We start from the raw sequence: 18513 nt of genomic DNA, 5'->3' as shown, positions 1-18513 counted from the left end.
CCAGAAGCAGTACCCTGATACCAAAACCAGAGAAGGAGCCAACCAAAAAAAGAGAACTACAGGCCAATCTCCTTAATGAGCATAGATACAAAAATCCTCAATAAGACACTACCAAATGGCCAGGGATTTAGCTCAGTGGTTCAGGCGCCTGCCTCACAAGTACAAGGTCCCGAGTTCGATCCTCAGTACCAAAAAAAAAAAAAAAAAAGACACTACCAAACAGAATGCAGCAAATCATCAAGAAGATCATACACCACGACCAAGTTGGATTCATGCCAAGGATGCAGGAATGGTTCAACATACACAAATCAATAAATGTAATACACCATATTAAAAGAACCAACAAAAACCCCATGATCATCTCAATGGATGGATAAAAAGTGGTTGACAAAGTCCAACACCCATTCTTGACGAAAACCCTACAGAAAGGTGGTCTTTATCTCAATCTGATAAAAGCTGTCTATGACAAAACAACAGCAATCATCATACTAAATGGACAAAAACCAAAAGCTTTCACTCTAAAATCAAGAACAAGACAAGGATGTCTACTGTCACCATTCTTTTTTTTTGGTACCAGGGATCAAACTCAGGTTCTTGTGCTTGCAAGGCAGGCAGCAGAATCACTGAGCTAAATCTGTGGCCTGTCACCACTCTTATTCAATATAGTTCTGGAAACATTAGCCAGAGCAATTAGACAAGAGAAAGAAAAGGAACAAGGATAGAAAAGGAAGAAGTTGAATTATCATTACTTGTGGATGACATGATACTCTACATAGAAGTCCCCAAAAACTCCACCAAAAGACTTTTAGATTTAATGAACAAATTCAGTGGTGTAGCTAGATACAAAGTCAACACTCAAAAATCAATAGCATTCCTGTACACAGATAATAAACTCACAGAGAGAGAAATTAGGGAAACAACATCTTTCACAATAGCATCCAAAAAATTGAAATACCTAGTAAAAGACCTTTACATGGAAAACTACAGCACTCTGATAAGGAGACTGAAGAGGATATCAGAAAATGGAAAGATAGCCTTTATTCTTGGGTAGGAAGAGCCAATATAGTGAAAATGGCCAAACTTCTAAAATTATTATACAGATTTAATTCAATCCTGATCTAAATACCAGTAGCATATCTCACAGAATTAGAGAAAACAATCCTAAAATTCATTTGGACCTAGAAGAGACCTAGAATACCAAAAGCAATTCTGGACAACAAAGGCAGGGCAGGGGGCATCACAATTCCTTACCTAAAATTATACTACAAGGCTACTATGATTAAAAACAGCATGGTACTGACAAAACAAAACAAAAAAACCCAAAACCAGACCTGAGGATCAATGGAACAGATTAGAAGATGCAAAAACAATTCCAAACATATTCAGACACCTTATCTTTGAAAAATGAGCCAAAAACCTTCAATAGAATATAGACTCTTAACAAATGGTGCTTGAAAAACTGGCTTTTCACATGCTTAAGATTGAAACTAGACCCATATCTTTCACCACGCACTAACCTAAAATCAAAGTTGATCACAGCCCAGGGATTTAGGTCAGTGGCACCGCTCCTCCCTTGCAAGCAGCAGGTCATGAGTTTGATCCCAGTACCAAAAAAACCAACACAAACAAAAAACAAAGTCGATCAAAGATCTAAATATTAAAACTGAAACACTAAATTTGCTGGAAGAGAGAATAGGTAGAACACTTGAGAACATAGGAGTAGTATGAACAAAACCCTGTCCTCACAGGAAATACTACAAAGAATCAACAACTAAGAGCTCATCTTATTAAAAAGCTTTTGCACAGCAAAAGAAACCACCAACAGAGAGACACGACAACCCACATATAAGCTCCATATAAAGTACTCAAAAAAATCAGACCACCAAATTTAAAGACCCAATCCAAAAATGGGCATCTAAAATGAATAGGCATTTCTCAGATGGAGAAGTAGAAACGGCAAATAAATATATGAAAAAAATGTTCAACATCACTGGTCATCGAGAGATGCAAATTAAAACAATGCTGAGATTCCATCTCACTCTAGAAAGAACAGCTGTTATTAAGAAATCAACCAATAACAAATGCTGGCGGGACTGTGGGGAAAAAGAAACCCTTTTCTACTGTTGTTAAGAGTGTAGACTGATGCAACCACTGTGGAAATCAGTGTGGAGAGTTCTCAAAAAACTAAAGCTAGGGCTAGGGATTTAGCTCAGCAGCACAGCACCTGCCTGGAAAGCATAAGGTCCTGAGTTTGATCCCTGGTACCAAAACAAAACAAAACAAAAAAACTAAAGCTAGAGGTCCCATTTGACCCAGCTATTCCCCTTCTTGGTATCTTCCCAAAAGAATTAAAAACATCATACCACAGTGATATATGCACACCCATGTTAACAGCAGTATAGTTTGTAATAATTAAACCTTGTAAACAGCCCAAATGCCCATCAATGGATGAACGGATAAAGATGTGGTTTTTATATACAATGTAGTACTATTCTGCCATAAAGAAGGATAAACTCAAGACATTTCTAGCTAAATGGATGCATCTTGAGACCATACTCTTCAGTGGAATAAATCAGACACACTTCTAAATATTGCATGGTTTCTCTGGTATGAGAAACGAAAAGTTTAAATAAGGACAAAAATGTATGAATAGATACTGGGAAATGGGAAGAAAATGTTCAAATGAGAAGGGGAACAAAGAAGGGGGAGGGGAAAAGAAAAAGGGGACAAGGTAAAAAAGAAAGGAAGGGGAAAAAATGGAAGCCAGGCTTTTAGAGATAAAGAGTGGAAGGGGGTTGAAGGGAGGGGAGAGGAATGGGAAGAAAGGAAGAAGCAAGATGTATCATATAAAGGTTCAAATTCCCTAGGATGAATGTTACCATTAGGAATATCTAAAATGTACCAGAATAAAATAAAAAGTAAAAAAAACCATAGTTTCTCTAGTGTGAGAAACTGAAAGTGTAAATAAGGACTAAAGGGTATAATAGGTAATGTGAAATAGGAAAAGGGGCAAAGGGAAAGGGGAAGTGGGAGGGGTAGGGGAGAGGAAAGAAGGCAATGGAATTAATATGAGAAGATGATAAAATGGAAACAGGGCCGGAGATTTAGCTCAGTGGTTTTGCCGCCTGCAGCGCAAGCACAAGGACCCGAGTTCGATCCCTGGTACCAAAAAAAAAAAAGGAAACAAAGTCTTTGTAAATAGGGAAGGGTGGAGGGCTTAAAGGGAGGACAGGGGAAGGGGGAAAAATAAGAACCAAGAAAGATTATGTAAAGGTGCAAATTTCCAATGATGAACGCCATTATACTGTATACCTAAAATGTACCAATAAAACAAATATTTAAAAAAACAAAAAAGGGCTTCAGAAATATGAATTCCTAATACAGAATCTCACTTCTCTTAAAAGATTCTGCATTTTTCTAACAACACAGGAACCCAAGAGAACCATACAATGGAATCAGAAAGTTGACTAAATCCTGAGACTATCAATAATCTTTTATTTCTATATTTTAAAGAGTTAACTAACTGTTCACTGTAGGAATTTTCGCTATATAAGAATCCAAGTAAATGAGAAAGACAGATGTCCAGGAATCTGGTTAGGCCACCACTGCCACATGAGAGGCTTTGCTGACCAGAGCGTGTCACCAGCAGAGAGTAAGAAGAAATTAAAAATGAACGCCTTACAAACTTAGAATGAGGGTACAGAGCAGTGAATGACCTGGCATAGAGGAGCCAGCGGGATGTGACCAGTGTGAACTTCCCTAGCTGAGTTCTGTTACTCAATTAGCACACTGGGGCTTTGGACAAATGTCACTGTACACAGAAGTGCCATGGATACTTCTGCCCTAAATCCAACCCTATGACAAATGTGTCTGTCGACTCCTAATTAAGAATCTAGTGAATATGTTAGAATTTAAGTACATATACTCTCAAATTCCTACTTTAGGCTTTACCTCGGCCCCTAACTTTCATATTATTAAATTCTACAGACACTACAAATGTTTGACCTTAAAAGTCTTTAGAGATCAGATTTGTTATTGGACAGACAAAAAAAGAGCCAAGGGGAGTTGCCCTTCAGTGACACCAACTCATGGCAGGAGCAGGGCTCTTCCCCCAGGCTCCTTTAGCATCCAGGTTCAAATGCACCAGCTACTCCAGATTGCTTTTAGCTGTGTGGGGAAGCTTGAGATAAGGCATAATGAATCAATTCCTACTTGAGATTTTGTTTGAGGTCTTGCTATGTGACCCAGGCTGGCAATGATCCTGGGTTCAAGTGATCCTCCTTCCTCAGCCTCCCAAGTAGCTGGGACAATTACACACCACGATGCCTGCTTTCCAGACCCAAATATACTTAGAAAAGGCAGTGCCAGGGGAAGACACAGATGGTGCTGACAGTAAAGGCAGAAACACCAAAAGAGGGCAAGAACTCAGAACATCTATCAGCCTGGTGAGCTCCAGGACAAGGAAAGGAAATTCTCATACCTAAAGAGATAAAGAAGGCAGGTATGCTACCAGACATCTGTTATCCTAACACGCGGCAGGAAGATCACAGCAAGTTCAAGATCAGCCTGAGCTACACAGAGACTGAGTTAAGAGAGACAGAGACAGAGAGAAAGACAGACAGACAGAAACAGATGGTGTTCGGGGAGGGGGGGGTAGAGGATGAATATGAGAATATCTACTGTTCCCTGCAGAATTTCAATGTGCTTTTACTCACACATTATTCTAGGCAGTGATATAATGTAATCCTCAACTTTTTCCACTTGGTCATTTCCCTGAATTAGTATAGGAAGTATCACTCAATATATAAGACAGTCAAACAAGATAGGAGGGATGTACAACCAAATTCATGACAGAAGATTCTAGAATGACGATTTTATTTTACATGAGCCTACCACCAATTAGTGTTGATTTGATAATGCAACTGAGTTACAACTACTTTCAAAATTATTTACTGTGTCAGATGTCTGCTGTGTTGCAATTATATTTTTACTACCTCTTGTTTCTTTTTTCTGACCTTAGGGAAAATACCTGTGAAGGAAGATACAAGATTTATTTCTAACACAATTTATAATGTTTGCAGATACATGCATGCACATGTGCGCACACACCCAAACAGAATTGTGAGCAAAACTTAGCTCTCTAAAAAAGCACACCCAAAATGAAAACCATGTCTGATCTTTCCTGACCTTTCAAAGCAGTTAACTTCCAGGTGATAAGGATGAAGAACGCCTTTATAAAATCCTTTCCTTCAATGTTTAAAAATAATTAACTTCCCCTCCCCTCCTTCAAACTTTTTGTTTTTGTTTTTTGAGACAGGGCCTCACTGTATCTTCTTATATTTAGAAACACATGTTGATAACTCTACCGTCTAAAATCTTCAACATAACTTGTGTCTACTACTTTGACTCAGGTCAAATGGAAAGGTTTTACTGACAAGAATGGAGAGAACACACTGAATGTAACCTGAGGCGAGATCAGGTGGGCACAAGGCTCTGCCTTAAGGTTTTTTACAATTAGCAGTGAATGTCACACAACTGGGGGGGCAGGGCGATAAAGCCCGACCAAATCCCTCTCAACCACAAAGAAACTATGCCAAGTGATCTTACCTCAAACTGTGGGTAGGGAGGCGTCATTGCTGAGGGGGGCCCTGAGGTGGGAGGCGGCATCCCGGAAGTGGGTGGGAACAGACCCAAGGCATTCAGATTTAAGCCAGGAATTAAATGTGCTTGAAGCTGCAATGGTAAAAGGGTCCTTTAATTTGACATTAGAAGACTCAAGGAAAAGTGAGCATTGCTAAGTGACAGTATTCAGATCATGACCTTATGTAATGAATTTTAAAAATGTATCACAATTCAAATTTTAGAACAAAGCAGATGCTCCAAGTGACTATACTTGAATAAATAGTTTATATCTGTTTACATCTCTTGGTAGTTTTAAATCTGTGGGCTGGTTTGCCGCTGCCTTGACCCACAGCTGCAGCAGGGGCTTTGAGGGCAGAGAGCACCCCCCCCCCCTTCCCCCAGGACCAGCTCAGTGCTGGGACAGAACGGCACTGTGCACCTTGGCCACCCCATCTGGATGGAAATCGTGCTTTAGTTGTAGGCTAAGCGAACAAGATTTGCTCTTGGAAAGTTGTATCAAGGATACAGAAACTTCTATGAAGAGATACCTTTACTCTTGGGCAAAACTAGGCACTCATGGGTCTTACAGGCCTAAATCAAAGTCAAATCTACTAGAAATCAGGTCCCACCCCAAGTAACAACTGCAACTAAACAGATCTTTGGAATGGATACAGGAGGCACAGAAGGGATTTTTTTTAACTCAGTGGGAATTTTTAAAGGTGGAGAATAGAATTAAGACAAGTGTACTTGACAATCTTTTCAAAGGTCTGTAGGGTTGGCTTTAATCTCAGCTACTTCTGAAATATTTAAAGCAGCAATGATAATGTGAAGACCAGTAGGCCATTGTGTGGGGTAAAATGATCGGCACTGTAGGCTCTTTCTCACAAAAGGTGGTATTTTAACATTTCCCTTCTGTCAGGTTTACTGTTTCATGACAAGCTTCACTAAAGAATTTCACTAAATCATTTATTTCAAAATTTAAAATGGACTTTTTTTTCCAAGACAAGGTCACACTATGTAATCGAGGCTGCTCACTATATAGCCCAGGCTGGCCTCAAACTCAAGGAAATCCTCCTGCCTGAGCGGCCAGAGTGATGGGATTATAGGGCACTACACTTGGCTATCATTTGAAATTATCTTTATCTCTATGGCTTATATGAGTAACCAGGTAAGTTTTAAACCTGTTTTAAGTTTTATTTATTTTGTGGTGCTAGGGATCAAATCTAGGGTCTTGAACATGGTAGACAAGGGCTCTAGCACTGAGCTATACTCCTAGCTGCTAAACTTGTATTTTTAATAGCTACTGTAGTTCTAGTATGCATGCAAGATAAATTGTAGCTCCATTTCACAGATGAGGAAAAAAGCTCAGAGGAACTGAGCAAATTGTCCAAAAGAACAAAGCTACAGCTCATAAGTCATTAGGCTAAGATTCAAATCCAATTCACATACCTCTAACGTCCTCATTTATCCTAAAGTCCCTCAGATTACCATAAGGGAGATATTAACTTTTGTAGATAGATACTGGCCTTTCCTCAGATAAGGAAGCCATGACCTACAAACTAGTGTCAAAAACTGTCTTTTCTTTTCTTTTCTTTCTTTTTTTTGGTACCAGGGATCAAACTCAGGACCTTGCACTTGCAAGGCAGGTGGCGGCTCCCCTGAGCTAAATCCTGGCCCAAGACTGTCTTCTTTTCTATGCCAGGGACTTTGCATGATGCTAAAAACCTGTTAAAAACCACTTCTCATGATGTCATCACTAAAGAAATTAACATTAGAACACAATAAAAACCATCTTTTAACTATTTATCAAAATAAAAACATGTTCATTTAAAACTAACATTCATGGACGCAATATCATTTTCGTAAGACTCCCTGATTTTCTTCATTATCTCTTCCTCAGCTTTGGCACATGTTTCAACACTGCCTTTAACAGTAATGGTGCGTTCCGGATTATACAACGTCAGCTCCTGCAATCTGCAGATTGACAAAAAGGAGAAGAAAAAAATGGAAATTATAGAAGGAAGAGAGTCAATAATTCAGCCACAGATGCCAATTAAAACCAAACTCTATTATAATGATCATGTAAAAGTGGTCAAATATGACAGGAAATGAGAAATTCCCCAAAGACATAAGTCCAAAAATTGTAAAAGCTGCAAGAAGAAAACATTTCCCCTTCCACCCTCTCAAAAATTACTGTGTATACTTAAGTTCATGTCTTATAAACAGCTTACTTCTTGACCACTTAAAGTTCAATCATTTTCACAATTTAATAGTGAATTGAAATGGACTGATTAGAAGGATGTACAGTTTTAATATAAACTCATGCAACTGTATTTTCTGGGACACTAAGCAAGGAAAACACATGAAAAATTCTTAAAAGGCCATCCAGAATTCATGTGCCTCAACTTAGTGTTTTTTTTAAAACTTAGTGTATTTTCAGAATTTAAGATTAAAGGAGGCTGGGGAAAGTGATATAAATCAATCCACCTCAACTAAATTTTTTCTTTTTCATGGCACTGGATTGAATCCACACCTTTGCAACAAACTACATACATCTCCAGACCTTTTTTATTTTGAGTCAGGGTCTCCTTCAGTTGCTAAGCTGCTCAAACTGGGCTTGAATTTTCAATCTTCCTGCCTCAGCCTGCCAGAGTGCTGGGATTAAGGGTGTGTGCCACCACATCCAGCTCCACCTTGACCACATTCTGAAAATGGTCCGGTGATGACCATTTAGAGTACAAAAAAGACTGAAATTCCCTGCTAGATCCAGATCCTGGCAAAGCTTCAAAATCCACTAACAATTCTGAGAACATCTAAGCCTAAACTGGTAAACAGGCTTGGAGGAAAAGTGATGAGAAAGAAAAACAATGTGGAGAACAGGACTAGAACATACTCTGAAAGGACAAGGCATATCGGCACAGCTTTCTTTTATATTCTTAAAATTCTTATTTTCACTAGTAGCAAAATGTTAGAGACTAACCTTGAGTCAGATAAATGAGGTATTATTCCTTCACTCTTTCTCAAACTTGCTAAAAATGTAAAACAACTAGAAAAGGAAGAAAGTGAAGTCTATTCATTTTAGACTAAAGAGACTCCTCTTCAGTCTCTACCCAGCCCTGCCCAGCATTTTGTATCCAATTGTATCATTCTTTCTCAGTTCCCAGGTCTCTTCCCACCATTTTAGGGACTCTAATGGAATCAAGGATAGTCACCCTCAGAAAAAGAAAAATCTTTCCATATAGTTTCAGAGCATTCCTGGACTCTCCGTGTGGTAGCTGCCTCCGAGATGAAACCTTTCTTCAAGTTTACCACAGTCCCTTCACACACTGGATAGGCCTGGCTCAGGTAAGCAGTGTTAGGAAAATGACAGTGTCTCTCCCGAGGCTCTGCCGCGCTGTCGTGCAGCTCCCACCTTGCTGTGTCTTGGATCAGGGAGAAGGCACAGCTGCTGCTTGTGAACACTCAGCCAAGCGGTTCTGGAGGCCCAGGTGGTGAAGAGCGGAAGCCTCCCCAACAGCCAGCAGCAGCCAGCAGCATTAGGAGACCCTGAGCCAGAAGCACAGGCTCTCAAGTCCTGAGCTACACAAACTAGCTCGCAATGCTCACTGGCTGTCAAACCTCAGAATAACTTGTTACACCGCAAAGGGTGATAAACTATATTGCTTATGTATTTCGGCTTTGGGAATCAATGTCAGAGAACATCAAGACTTCTCCTAGAATCAGATGTTCCTGCCTCTTTCATGACAGCAGGTAATGCTTTCAATACGGGTTAGGAACAAGTAGTAGGCAACAGACTGAGTTTGACAAACGACATCCAGGTGTAACAGGTAGCTGAAGCAGCTGGAAAGAGGAGAAAGTGAAGCACAGTACAATGTACAGCCTAAAAACAACATGTGAAAGTTTTCTAATTCAAAAGCAAAGCAGCACTTACGGAGATATTGTGATTTTAGTGTCTGTGTCCTGCTCAATTTTTTTAAGGTTTCTTCCTTCTTTACCAATAAGACGGCCAACAAAGTTATTATGGGCTAAAATCTTCAGTGGGATTTCTTCTGTGCTATAGATAGAAAAATGATCATAAAAGTTAACTTCCTCTTTGATAAAACGATAATATTCATTCATTAAACATTTACTTTCTACCTACCTACCATATGGGAAATGTTATGTTAGGTACATGTTGGTAATTGGCTCACGTTCTAGGAATGCATAGAGGGGGTGAATACCTTAGTAAGTATTTGGACAGGAGTTAATTTTTAAAATGGTTTTTCTTTTATTCACTTCAGGGAGTATCTACCTTCTATGACAGACTCTCTTACTCAGAGCTATATTCCTAAACCCCTACTGCCAGAACACAATGTTCAAAGGCAAAAGAGTGCAAACCTAGTAAAAATTTTAAAGCGCATACCTAGAGGACATCCACAATTTACAGAAGGAAATGAAATTCAACAGCTGTTACACTTTGGGAGACAGCACAAGAGCAGGAAGGGGAGGCTTCACTTTGCACTCTGTACCTTTTGTTATTTCTAAATCATACACATATCACTGTTTAAAAATGTCACTGGGGTTATCAGATGGTGGGCTTTTTCTTGAATTTTCTCTATACTAAAAAATTACATTCTTATAATACAGCACTCATCTATAACACCATTACTAGGACATATTTAAAGGTTTCTACAAATGAAGTATTGGTGATGAGGTTCCCAGGCTAGAACTCCAGAGGCTTACTCTGGATTCCACTGTCAGTGCAGTGCCATTCTACATTAAAATGGTATGGAACCCACCCTCCACTCAGAAGTTCCTATGCAAGAGATACTAACAGTTCCACCGAAAACACCTCACTGAATCTCCAGTTTACCCTAGCACAGAATCAATGACTTCCTCATCTGCACAGCCACTGCTGAGGGTTGCAGCCATGCAGGGGACAAGGACAGAGCTCCAGTGGGCTCTCAGTAAAGGATGAGTCTGGCTCTGGGGCCCCTGTCCAATAAATCCTAGGACACTTCTTGGTCCTAGGTTGGTTTCCTATATCCTCTAGCTGCCTTCTTCCACAGCTGGACTCTTACCTATTATCAACTCTTGATCCATATCCACACATGGATGAAAATTAAACATCTAAGGGACTTATGCTTCACAACCAAAGCAATAGTGCCAACCACTGCAGCTCACAGGATTGCGGCAGTTTCCAAGAAATGTGTAATAGAAATCCAAAAAAAGACAGCAGATAAACCTTTCACAGGTTAGTCCTCTTTACTCACAATTTTATATCTTGAGCTTCCTTATGCATAATCTCCAGAATAGACTTACAAGCCGCAGAGGTGCCTTCAGGGGTAGAGAGGATAGTAATTGACTTCTCAGCAGCCCCTGCATTCTCTTTACGATGAACATCGATTCTGGTAGTAGTGGGCACAAGCAGAGAGGAAAACAGAACTGTCAGTGTGTATTCACAAGAGCCTGTAATTACAACTGCAAAGTCACTGGACTACTGGGGAAGAGTGCATGACTCATTTCCCTCCAGAGCAGAAACTCTCGACAAGCCATCAGCACTGAGAGATGAATTTTAATTCCCGGAACACTCTCCTCTCTTCCCTCAGTCCAATCAAACAGAGACATCTTCTCATTCTGCCCAAACTGTGTGCTTAAAGCTTCCTTTTAGACGACACAGAACAAATATCCCACACCACAGAGCCTGGGATTCAGACAAAAGGCTTTTCCCTGAGCTAAAACAAACAGGAGCTGAGTGTGTGCCGAGGCTGAATCCCTTGCTCTGCACAGAACAGCCACTGGTCACTGTATGAGCAGGTCTCACTCATCTGCCTTGCTTTTGCAAGGTTCCTTGGTTTACAAACTTAATTTGTTTTATGATTTTGAGGGAAAATGGCTGGTTTGTGTTTGTGTGGGAAAGATGGCTGTGGTTGTTTGGCACCTGACGTGGAGTTTGAGAACAGAAGCAAAATTCTGCTGAACATTTTTGTTTGTGAACCAAATTGTTTGCAAACAGAAGTGTTGGTGAACAGAGGTGTTACTGTATGTATTTTGTCTCCTTAAGGGAGGGTCTGCAACAAATTGTGATGGATGTGGAACCCAAAGAGATGGCAATTCTGCTTCAAAAAAAAACAGCAAATGGGCAATAGACTCAAATGATATTCAGAACTCACTAGTAATTGTCTACATGACAGTTAAGATGCAATTCTCTTCCAGACCTCCAAATATTCTGAGATAAAACTAAGTGTTGGTGAGATGAAGGTAATAGTACACACCCACTCTTGAAGGAGTTTGTCGCAAACTGGCAGAACCCATGAAAGGTGAAATGCTTATCACCTTTTGACCCAAAAATTCTAGTATATGCACTGCCCAAGTGAGCATTGACCCAAGAATTCTACTTCTCATAACATCTCCTATAGTCAGAGTCTCATTCGTGGGCTAAGAGTGCCATTTCTCACCCTTGGCACTACTGATATTTTAGTTCAGATTAATTCTTTTTTGTGGATGGCATATCCTATGTATTTCAGGATGTTTAGCAACATCTCTGGACTCTACCTACTAGATGCCAGTACCATACCCTTCATTCAGTTGTAACAACTAATGATGCCTGCAGATATTTCCAGATATTGGGGGGATTGCCCCAGTTGAGAGCTGCTGACAAAATTTACTGCAGCACTATTTTTCATAGACAAAAATAATTTGAATTATGTTTTAAAAGCTCATTAGGAGGGCCGAGGATTTAGCTCAGTGGTTTCAATGCCTGCTGCGTAAGCGCAAGGACCCAAGATCAATCCCCGGTACCAAAAAAAAAAAAAAAAAAAAAGCTCATTAGGAAGACATGGTTAAATAACAGTGTGTCTACATTGTATAGCTATTGTATAGCTTTCTTTTTATTTCTGGTACAGATCTACCCCAGGGCCTTGAGCATGCTCAGCAAGTGCTCTATCAATGAGGTACATCCCCAGCTCACCAAACAGCTACTTTTTTTTTTGTTGGTACCAGGGATCAAACTCAGGTCCTTATGCTTGCACAGCAGGCGGCGAAACCACTGAGCCAAATCCTCGGCCCCAAACTGCTACTTTTTAAAAACTGTGATCAAATTATAGGAACTAACGTAGTAAGCAGTCCTTGGCCTTAAGTGAAAAAAATGCAAAACATATCACAATATGACTTCTTTATTTTAAGTTGCACATTTACCAGGCATGACAGCATATGCCTGTAATCTAGCTACTCAGGAGACTGAAGCACAATGACTGCTTCAACCCAGGAATTTGAGGCCAACTGGAGCAATATAGTGGGACTCCATATCAAAATAAAGAAAAAAATTACCTGTATTACCAGATGCAAGGAACAAGTTCTATAAAGACATATCCCCAACTCGACAATGACTAACTCAAGGTGAACCAACACCCTTCTGGTTTTTAATTTGCATATTTGTATATTCTGAATTAAATACATAATCAGTTTATTGTGTAGAAAATATAAGAAAAAGAATCACTCCTGAATGTGTATTAGGGGGAATTAAGTACTTGGTGAGAGACAGAGAGAGAGAGAGAGAGAGAGAGAGACAGAGAGAGGAAGTGAGAGAGAGAACACATTTGAAATAAAGAGCTTAGATGCATGTGCCTTTGATATAAAGAGCTACATAACTCATGGCCATGAGAACAACTACTTCATCACACCCAAAAAATCAAAGTTTGAATTTCATTTTCCTAAATGTCCTGTTGAAAACTAAAGTTTTGCCTCAGAATAAAACATAACTAAAAATAAGAGTAACGTAGAAATGAAACAAAGTCTAGAAATAACTAAAAAACAAAAAGCAAAAAAACCCCTAGTGTCTTAGATAAGTCTCAGTCTCAAAAACCATCTTCCCAACCACTTCAATCTCTGTCACTAACATTTATCTCCTGGTAACATGTTAGTGTGTCCCTCCTTCTGTGTATTTCCACCCTTTCACTGTGTTAAAGTCTACTAAACTCTGATCCCATGAGAAGGGAATGTTGCTTTGGAGATTAGGGTGGCCCCTGAGACCATTCCAGAAACCAAGGTTCTGATAATGATTAGTTTCAATGCCAAGAGCTAATTAGATCCACTGGCAGAGCTCTGCAAAGGAATCATCAAATATAACTTCCCTTCTCTACCCCCACTTCCTGCCTGAAGTAAAACAAACAGTTCAGTTTAAGTCATAGCTCTTTCATTTGACAAGGAAATGAGCAGCTCAAAAAGGAACAACTCGAATCTGCCATAAGACAAAGTAGGGAAACCATGCTATATATTTCTGCAGGTTAATAGTTGATCAAGGGAAAAAGAAGCTCTTCAACTTTTAAGATTAAAGTCAGACAAACTGATTTAGATTATAACTGTCTTCCACACCTGCTTCATTATGAGGCCAGGGCCATTAATTTTGTATACAGGTACCCAGAGCTCGATGTCTCCTGCTTCACAGTGGGGAAAGTCAGGCTAGGTTGACATGAAGGGGTGGGGGTGGTTGGGCTTGCAATCACCACTAAATACAATTCTTCTGAGTTCTGCATGAAAAATAAGTCAGCCAGCTCAGTGCAGGCAAGGTGCCTGTGATGAATGTGGAAACCTCTTAAGCCCGATGGACCAACGTAAGCAAGGGACAAATACATAAGCAAAGTACATACAGCACTGCAGTTCTATTTTCAGAGAAAGACCATGCTTAATTACTCAGAAGATAGAAAATAAAACCCTTCTCTTTACTAAATTTAAAGACAAAATAGGGCCGGGGATTTAGCTCAGTGGTTCCGGCACCTGCCTCAAAAGCTCAAGGTCCCGAGTTCGATCCCCGGTACCAAAAAAAAAAAAAGACAAAATAATCCAATCATCTCTGCACCTTGCAGAATGACACTGTTTGTATACAGGACCTTCAGGAAATGGTCATGGCAGGGCCAGAGACGTACTTGCAGCACGTTACAGGACTAGGGGTGGAGAGAGTTCATACCCAAGCTTCTTTGGGTCAAAATTCCCACATATTCCACAACAGTATGTTTAGAAGGCAAAATAATTAAAATATATTGTGCTGACTCATCATTCGAGAGATGCAGATGAAAACAACACTGAGATTCCACCTCACCCCAGAAAGAATGGCTGCTATCAAGAAATCAACAAATAACAAATGCTGACGGGGCTGTAGGGAGAAAGGAACCCTTCTCCATTGTTGGTGGGAGTGCAGACTGGTGCAACCACTGTGGAGGTCAGTATGGAGATACCTCAAAGAACTAGGACGAGAGGTCCCATTTGACCCAGCTATTCCCCTGCTGGGTATCTTCCCCAAAGAATTAAAAGAATCATACCACAGTGATATATGTGCACCCATGTTCATAGCGGCACAGTTTGTAATAGCAAAAACTTGGAAGCAGCCCAAGTGCCCATCAACTGGAAACTGGATAAAGAAAAAGTGGTTTTTTTTATAAAATGGAGTACTACTCAGCCATAAAGAATGAAAAACTAGAGTCATTTATAGCTAAATGGATGCATATTGAGGCCATACTCTTAAGTGAAATAAATAGGACACACGTGTAAATACCAAATAGTTTCTCTAGTGTGAGAAACTGATAGTGTAAACAAGGGTTAAAATGATTAAAATGAATAATTGATAATTTGAAATAGGAAAAAAGGTCCAAAGATGAAGGAGTGAAGGGAGGGGAAGGGGAAAGGAAAAGAGGGAAAGGAAAAACTATGAGAAAAGAAAAAAAATGGAAATGAAATCTATGTAAATAGGGAAGGGTGGAGGGGGTGAAGGGCGCACAGGTAATAGGGAAAAAAATAAGAACCAAGATATATCATGTACAGGTACAAACACCCAATGATAAATGTAAATGAATTGTATACCTAAAATGTACCAATAAAAGAACTAAATATAAATAAATAAATATATATATATACATACACACACATATTGTGCTGGAACTTCCAAATTGAAAGCATCTTAAGAGACCCACATAAAGGGTTCAAATACAGTTCACATACAGCCATTGCAGTCATCTGGCAAATGCAAGAGCCTTCTCTCCATATGGCAATGGCCTCAGCACTGGGGCTATGGTGGTAAATACAACATTTTCTACTTTTTACTCCAGAAAAGTTGGCTCCTTCATTTGAACAGGAATCTAATACCTTAAAACCAGCCAGTCAAAACTATCAAACAAACCAGGCATGGTGGTGCACCTGTAATCCCAGCACTTGGGAGGCTGAGGCAGGATCACACCTGGGCTACATAGTGACTTCAAGCCTAGCTTGAACTACATAGTGAGATCCTGTCTCAAAAACAAAAGCAATTAACTTTAAAAACTATCAAACAAAATCATCCTGAAGAAAAAGCCATCCTAAACCACATGGGTTAATCACAGGATGAAATTAGACCATAAAATGAGCAAATTTTTACTGAAGGAAAACAAGATTGAAAAAACATCAAGGCCACAGATGAATGCACTGACACAGAGAGAGACTTCCAACAGTACTGAAGGCTAGCAGGGTGTAGGGAGCGAGGCACTGAGTGACCTAGAAGCTGCCCATTTGTCTGCCAGGGCCTTTTCCCACTTGAGGGGGATCGGGTATCATTTCTTTTCCATTCACGTGTGAAAATTTGAGGTTTTATACAAATGAACACTAAGATATCAAATCACAGTTTGGGTTTGGGTTTTTTTTTTTCATATACTCAAGTACTATACAAAGAGGGCTCCCAACCCTGTTCAGAGGGCCCAGGTACCAGAACAATACACTGGAATAAGATTCAAAGGAGAAGACATTAGTGCCCATCACACACTCAGTGCTACTCACTTCGACTGTGTCTGTTTGGTGATGTTCCGAATGGTGGCACCTTCTTTTCCTATAATGGCTCCGACGAACTGGGTGGGAACCAGCAGGCGCAGAGGTAGGTCACATGGTTTCTGCCTGGACACTGATCCTGGGGACCCCTGCCTTGACGAGCCTCTCTGCCCGAGCCCACGGCGGCCGCGTGGCTGCTGTGAGGGCGTCTGCTGGGCGGCCACTTCATCGGGGATGTAGGCGACTTTCAAGGTGAAGTTCTCTAACTGGAATCCATTCAGTTTGTCTAAGGCTCTGAAAGTTCACGAGGGGACAGGGAGGGAAAGTTCACATCACATACAGCAAACCCAAGCACACATAATCCACCATCACCCACACCTTTCCTTTCAAGTCCACATGAGGGTAAAAGTTGACAGGTTTCCAAAACATACTGGCTATCTACCAATAAAAAATAGAAAGGAAAAGGGCCGGGGATTTAGCTCAGTGGCAACGCGCCTGCCTTGCGAGCTCAAGGTCCTGAGTTTGATCCCCAGTACCAAAAAAAATAGAAAGGAAAAAAACAAAACATTTTCTCTAACTCTTGAGTGACTTTAACACAGGAAGTTAGCAGCAGAAATACTCAAGCAGCAAGAGAAAAATAAAGAGCAATTCTTATCCCCAAATCAGAATGGAAAAGACATTAGAAATACCCTCCTCAGTTTACCCTCTAAAATATAAATGTTTCAACCATTTAAAGCATCAATAGATAAGTATCCCCCAACCATTACAGAAGACAGGTAGAATTTAGTATTCAAGATAGTCGATCACTCAATTAAAGTTTAGTTTTATTATGGACCAGTATCTGAGAAAACTGGTCCCTGATCTTAGGGAACTTATGATCTAATTTGGGAAGAAAGGCAGGGAACTGATGAACAAGAAGAACAAAAGAAGAAAGAAAAAAAAAAAGAGGGAGGTTCTTTTCTATCCATCCATTACATTACATTTCTAGTTGGGAAGAATTTTGCTTTCTTCCCCCCATTTTCAACTTTATAATATTTATATGGAAATATTTCCATATAATATTTATGTGGAAAAGCACCCAGTTCTTAGGCACATATCTCAGTGAATTTCCACAAGGTGAATACACACATCCAGATCCACAACAAGAATACCGGAGAGCCCCCAAGGCCCACCAGGCAAGCGTCCCATCCTGACTTCTACCACCACAGGTTAATGTCACCTATTTTAAAATTCTAAGTATATGAGGATACGTGTTATGTACTTGCTAGCATCCGGTACCTTTTATTTATTATTACAACATTCATCCAAACTGTCGTGTTCTACCTTAGCTACATATTTTAAAGGGAGAAGAGGGTATATAGGGCATATATAAAAGATTTCAAAAGCACCCCTAATCACACATCCAGTAATATATATAACTCCTCAGCACACAACAAAATGGAAAACAAAAAAGGTCCCACATATTTTAACTAGGTTACTCAGATTGCTCCCAGGGAACCCGAATTCAGCACAAGTAGGAAAAGAAAAACAGGCACAAAAATTCTCTTTCTCCAGTCACTCCATGTGGTTATTTCTGGCTTATATGTTCATCTCTTAATTTGAAGGTGTACCTCTTTTCTTGACGTATGTGAAAATAAGAGGGAAAAAGAGATTGTTAGGAGAGCATGAAATAGAAGAGAGACCCAGGCAAGCAAGCACCAAGGCTCCCTGACCGCCTCAGACCCACATTCTGCCTCTTTCCTCACTTCCATCCCAGCACATGCACGAGCCTGAGCCCTCACTATCAGAGACCCGCCACACAGAAACACAGCAGAAGGGGCTCTGTCACTACCAGCAACCCCCGGGCTCTTGCCGGTTAGCTGTGGACTATGACGCCTCTGCAATGAACCAGTCCTTTCCATGTTTACAAATGTGGGGACTCGCTCAGTCTCTTCTTCAAAAGCCTAGCAGGTCATGGTGTATGCTTCTTTGTGGCTTTTCTCCAAATACAGTGTCTTGATATATCCCCGTGTCAGCAGACCTTTTCATAAGCGTCAGAGGATAATAACAGGTACGTACTACACCTTACCAGTGTCCTGATGATGGAACCACAACATACCATGCTCCGGTATCCTGCTCGCCTCC

At 40.2% G+C, this 18513-nt stretch overlaps 1 protein-coding gene across 2 annotated transcripts in view; it reads right to left on the bottom strand.

Annotated features, from left to right (window-relative positions):
• Igf2bp3 (insulin like growth factor 2 mRNA binding protein 3) overlaps positions 1 to 18513 on the bottom strand; it is a 147888-nt gene that overhangs the window by 28609 nt on the left and 100766 nt on the right. For both annotated transcript variants that reach the window (XM_004839557.4, XM_021254126.2), the window contains exons 6-10: positions 16402 to 16683; positions 10875 to 11009; positions 9554 to 9676; positions 7461 to 7596; positions 5608 to 5733 (exon numbers count right to left, since the gene is read on the bottom strand). In XM_004839557.4, the coding sequence (XP_004839614.1) occupies positions 5608 to 5733; positions 7461 to 7596; positions 9554 to 9676; positions 10875 to 11009; positions 16402 to 16683 (802 nt within the window). The remainder of the gene's footprint in view (positions 1 to 5607; positions 5734 to 7460; positions 7597 to 9553; positions 9677 to 10874; positions 11010 to 16401; positions 16684 to 18513) is intronic.

The sequence above is a fragment of the Heterocephalus glaber genome, unplaced genomic scaffold (genome assembly GCF_053883595.1).
Source record: "Heterocephalus glaber isolate CG9 unplaced genomic scaffold, H.glaber_assembly_v1.0 deba00000676, whole genome shotgun sequence".
Classification (NCBI taxonomy): Eukaryota; Metazoa; Chordata; class Mammalia; order Rodentia; family Bathyergidae; genus Heterocephalus; species Heterocephalus glaber.
Note: the sequence above shows the minus strand (reverse complement) of the source record. Positions and strands in the feature narration are given on the sequence as shown.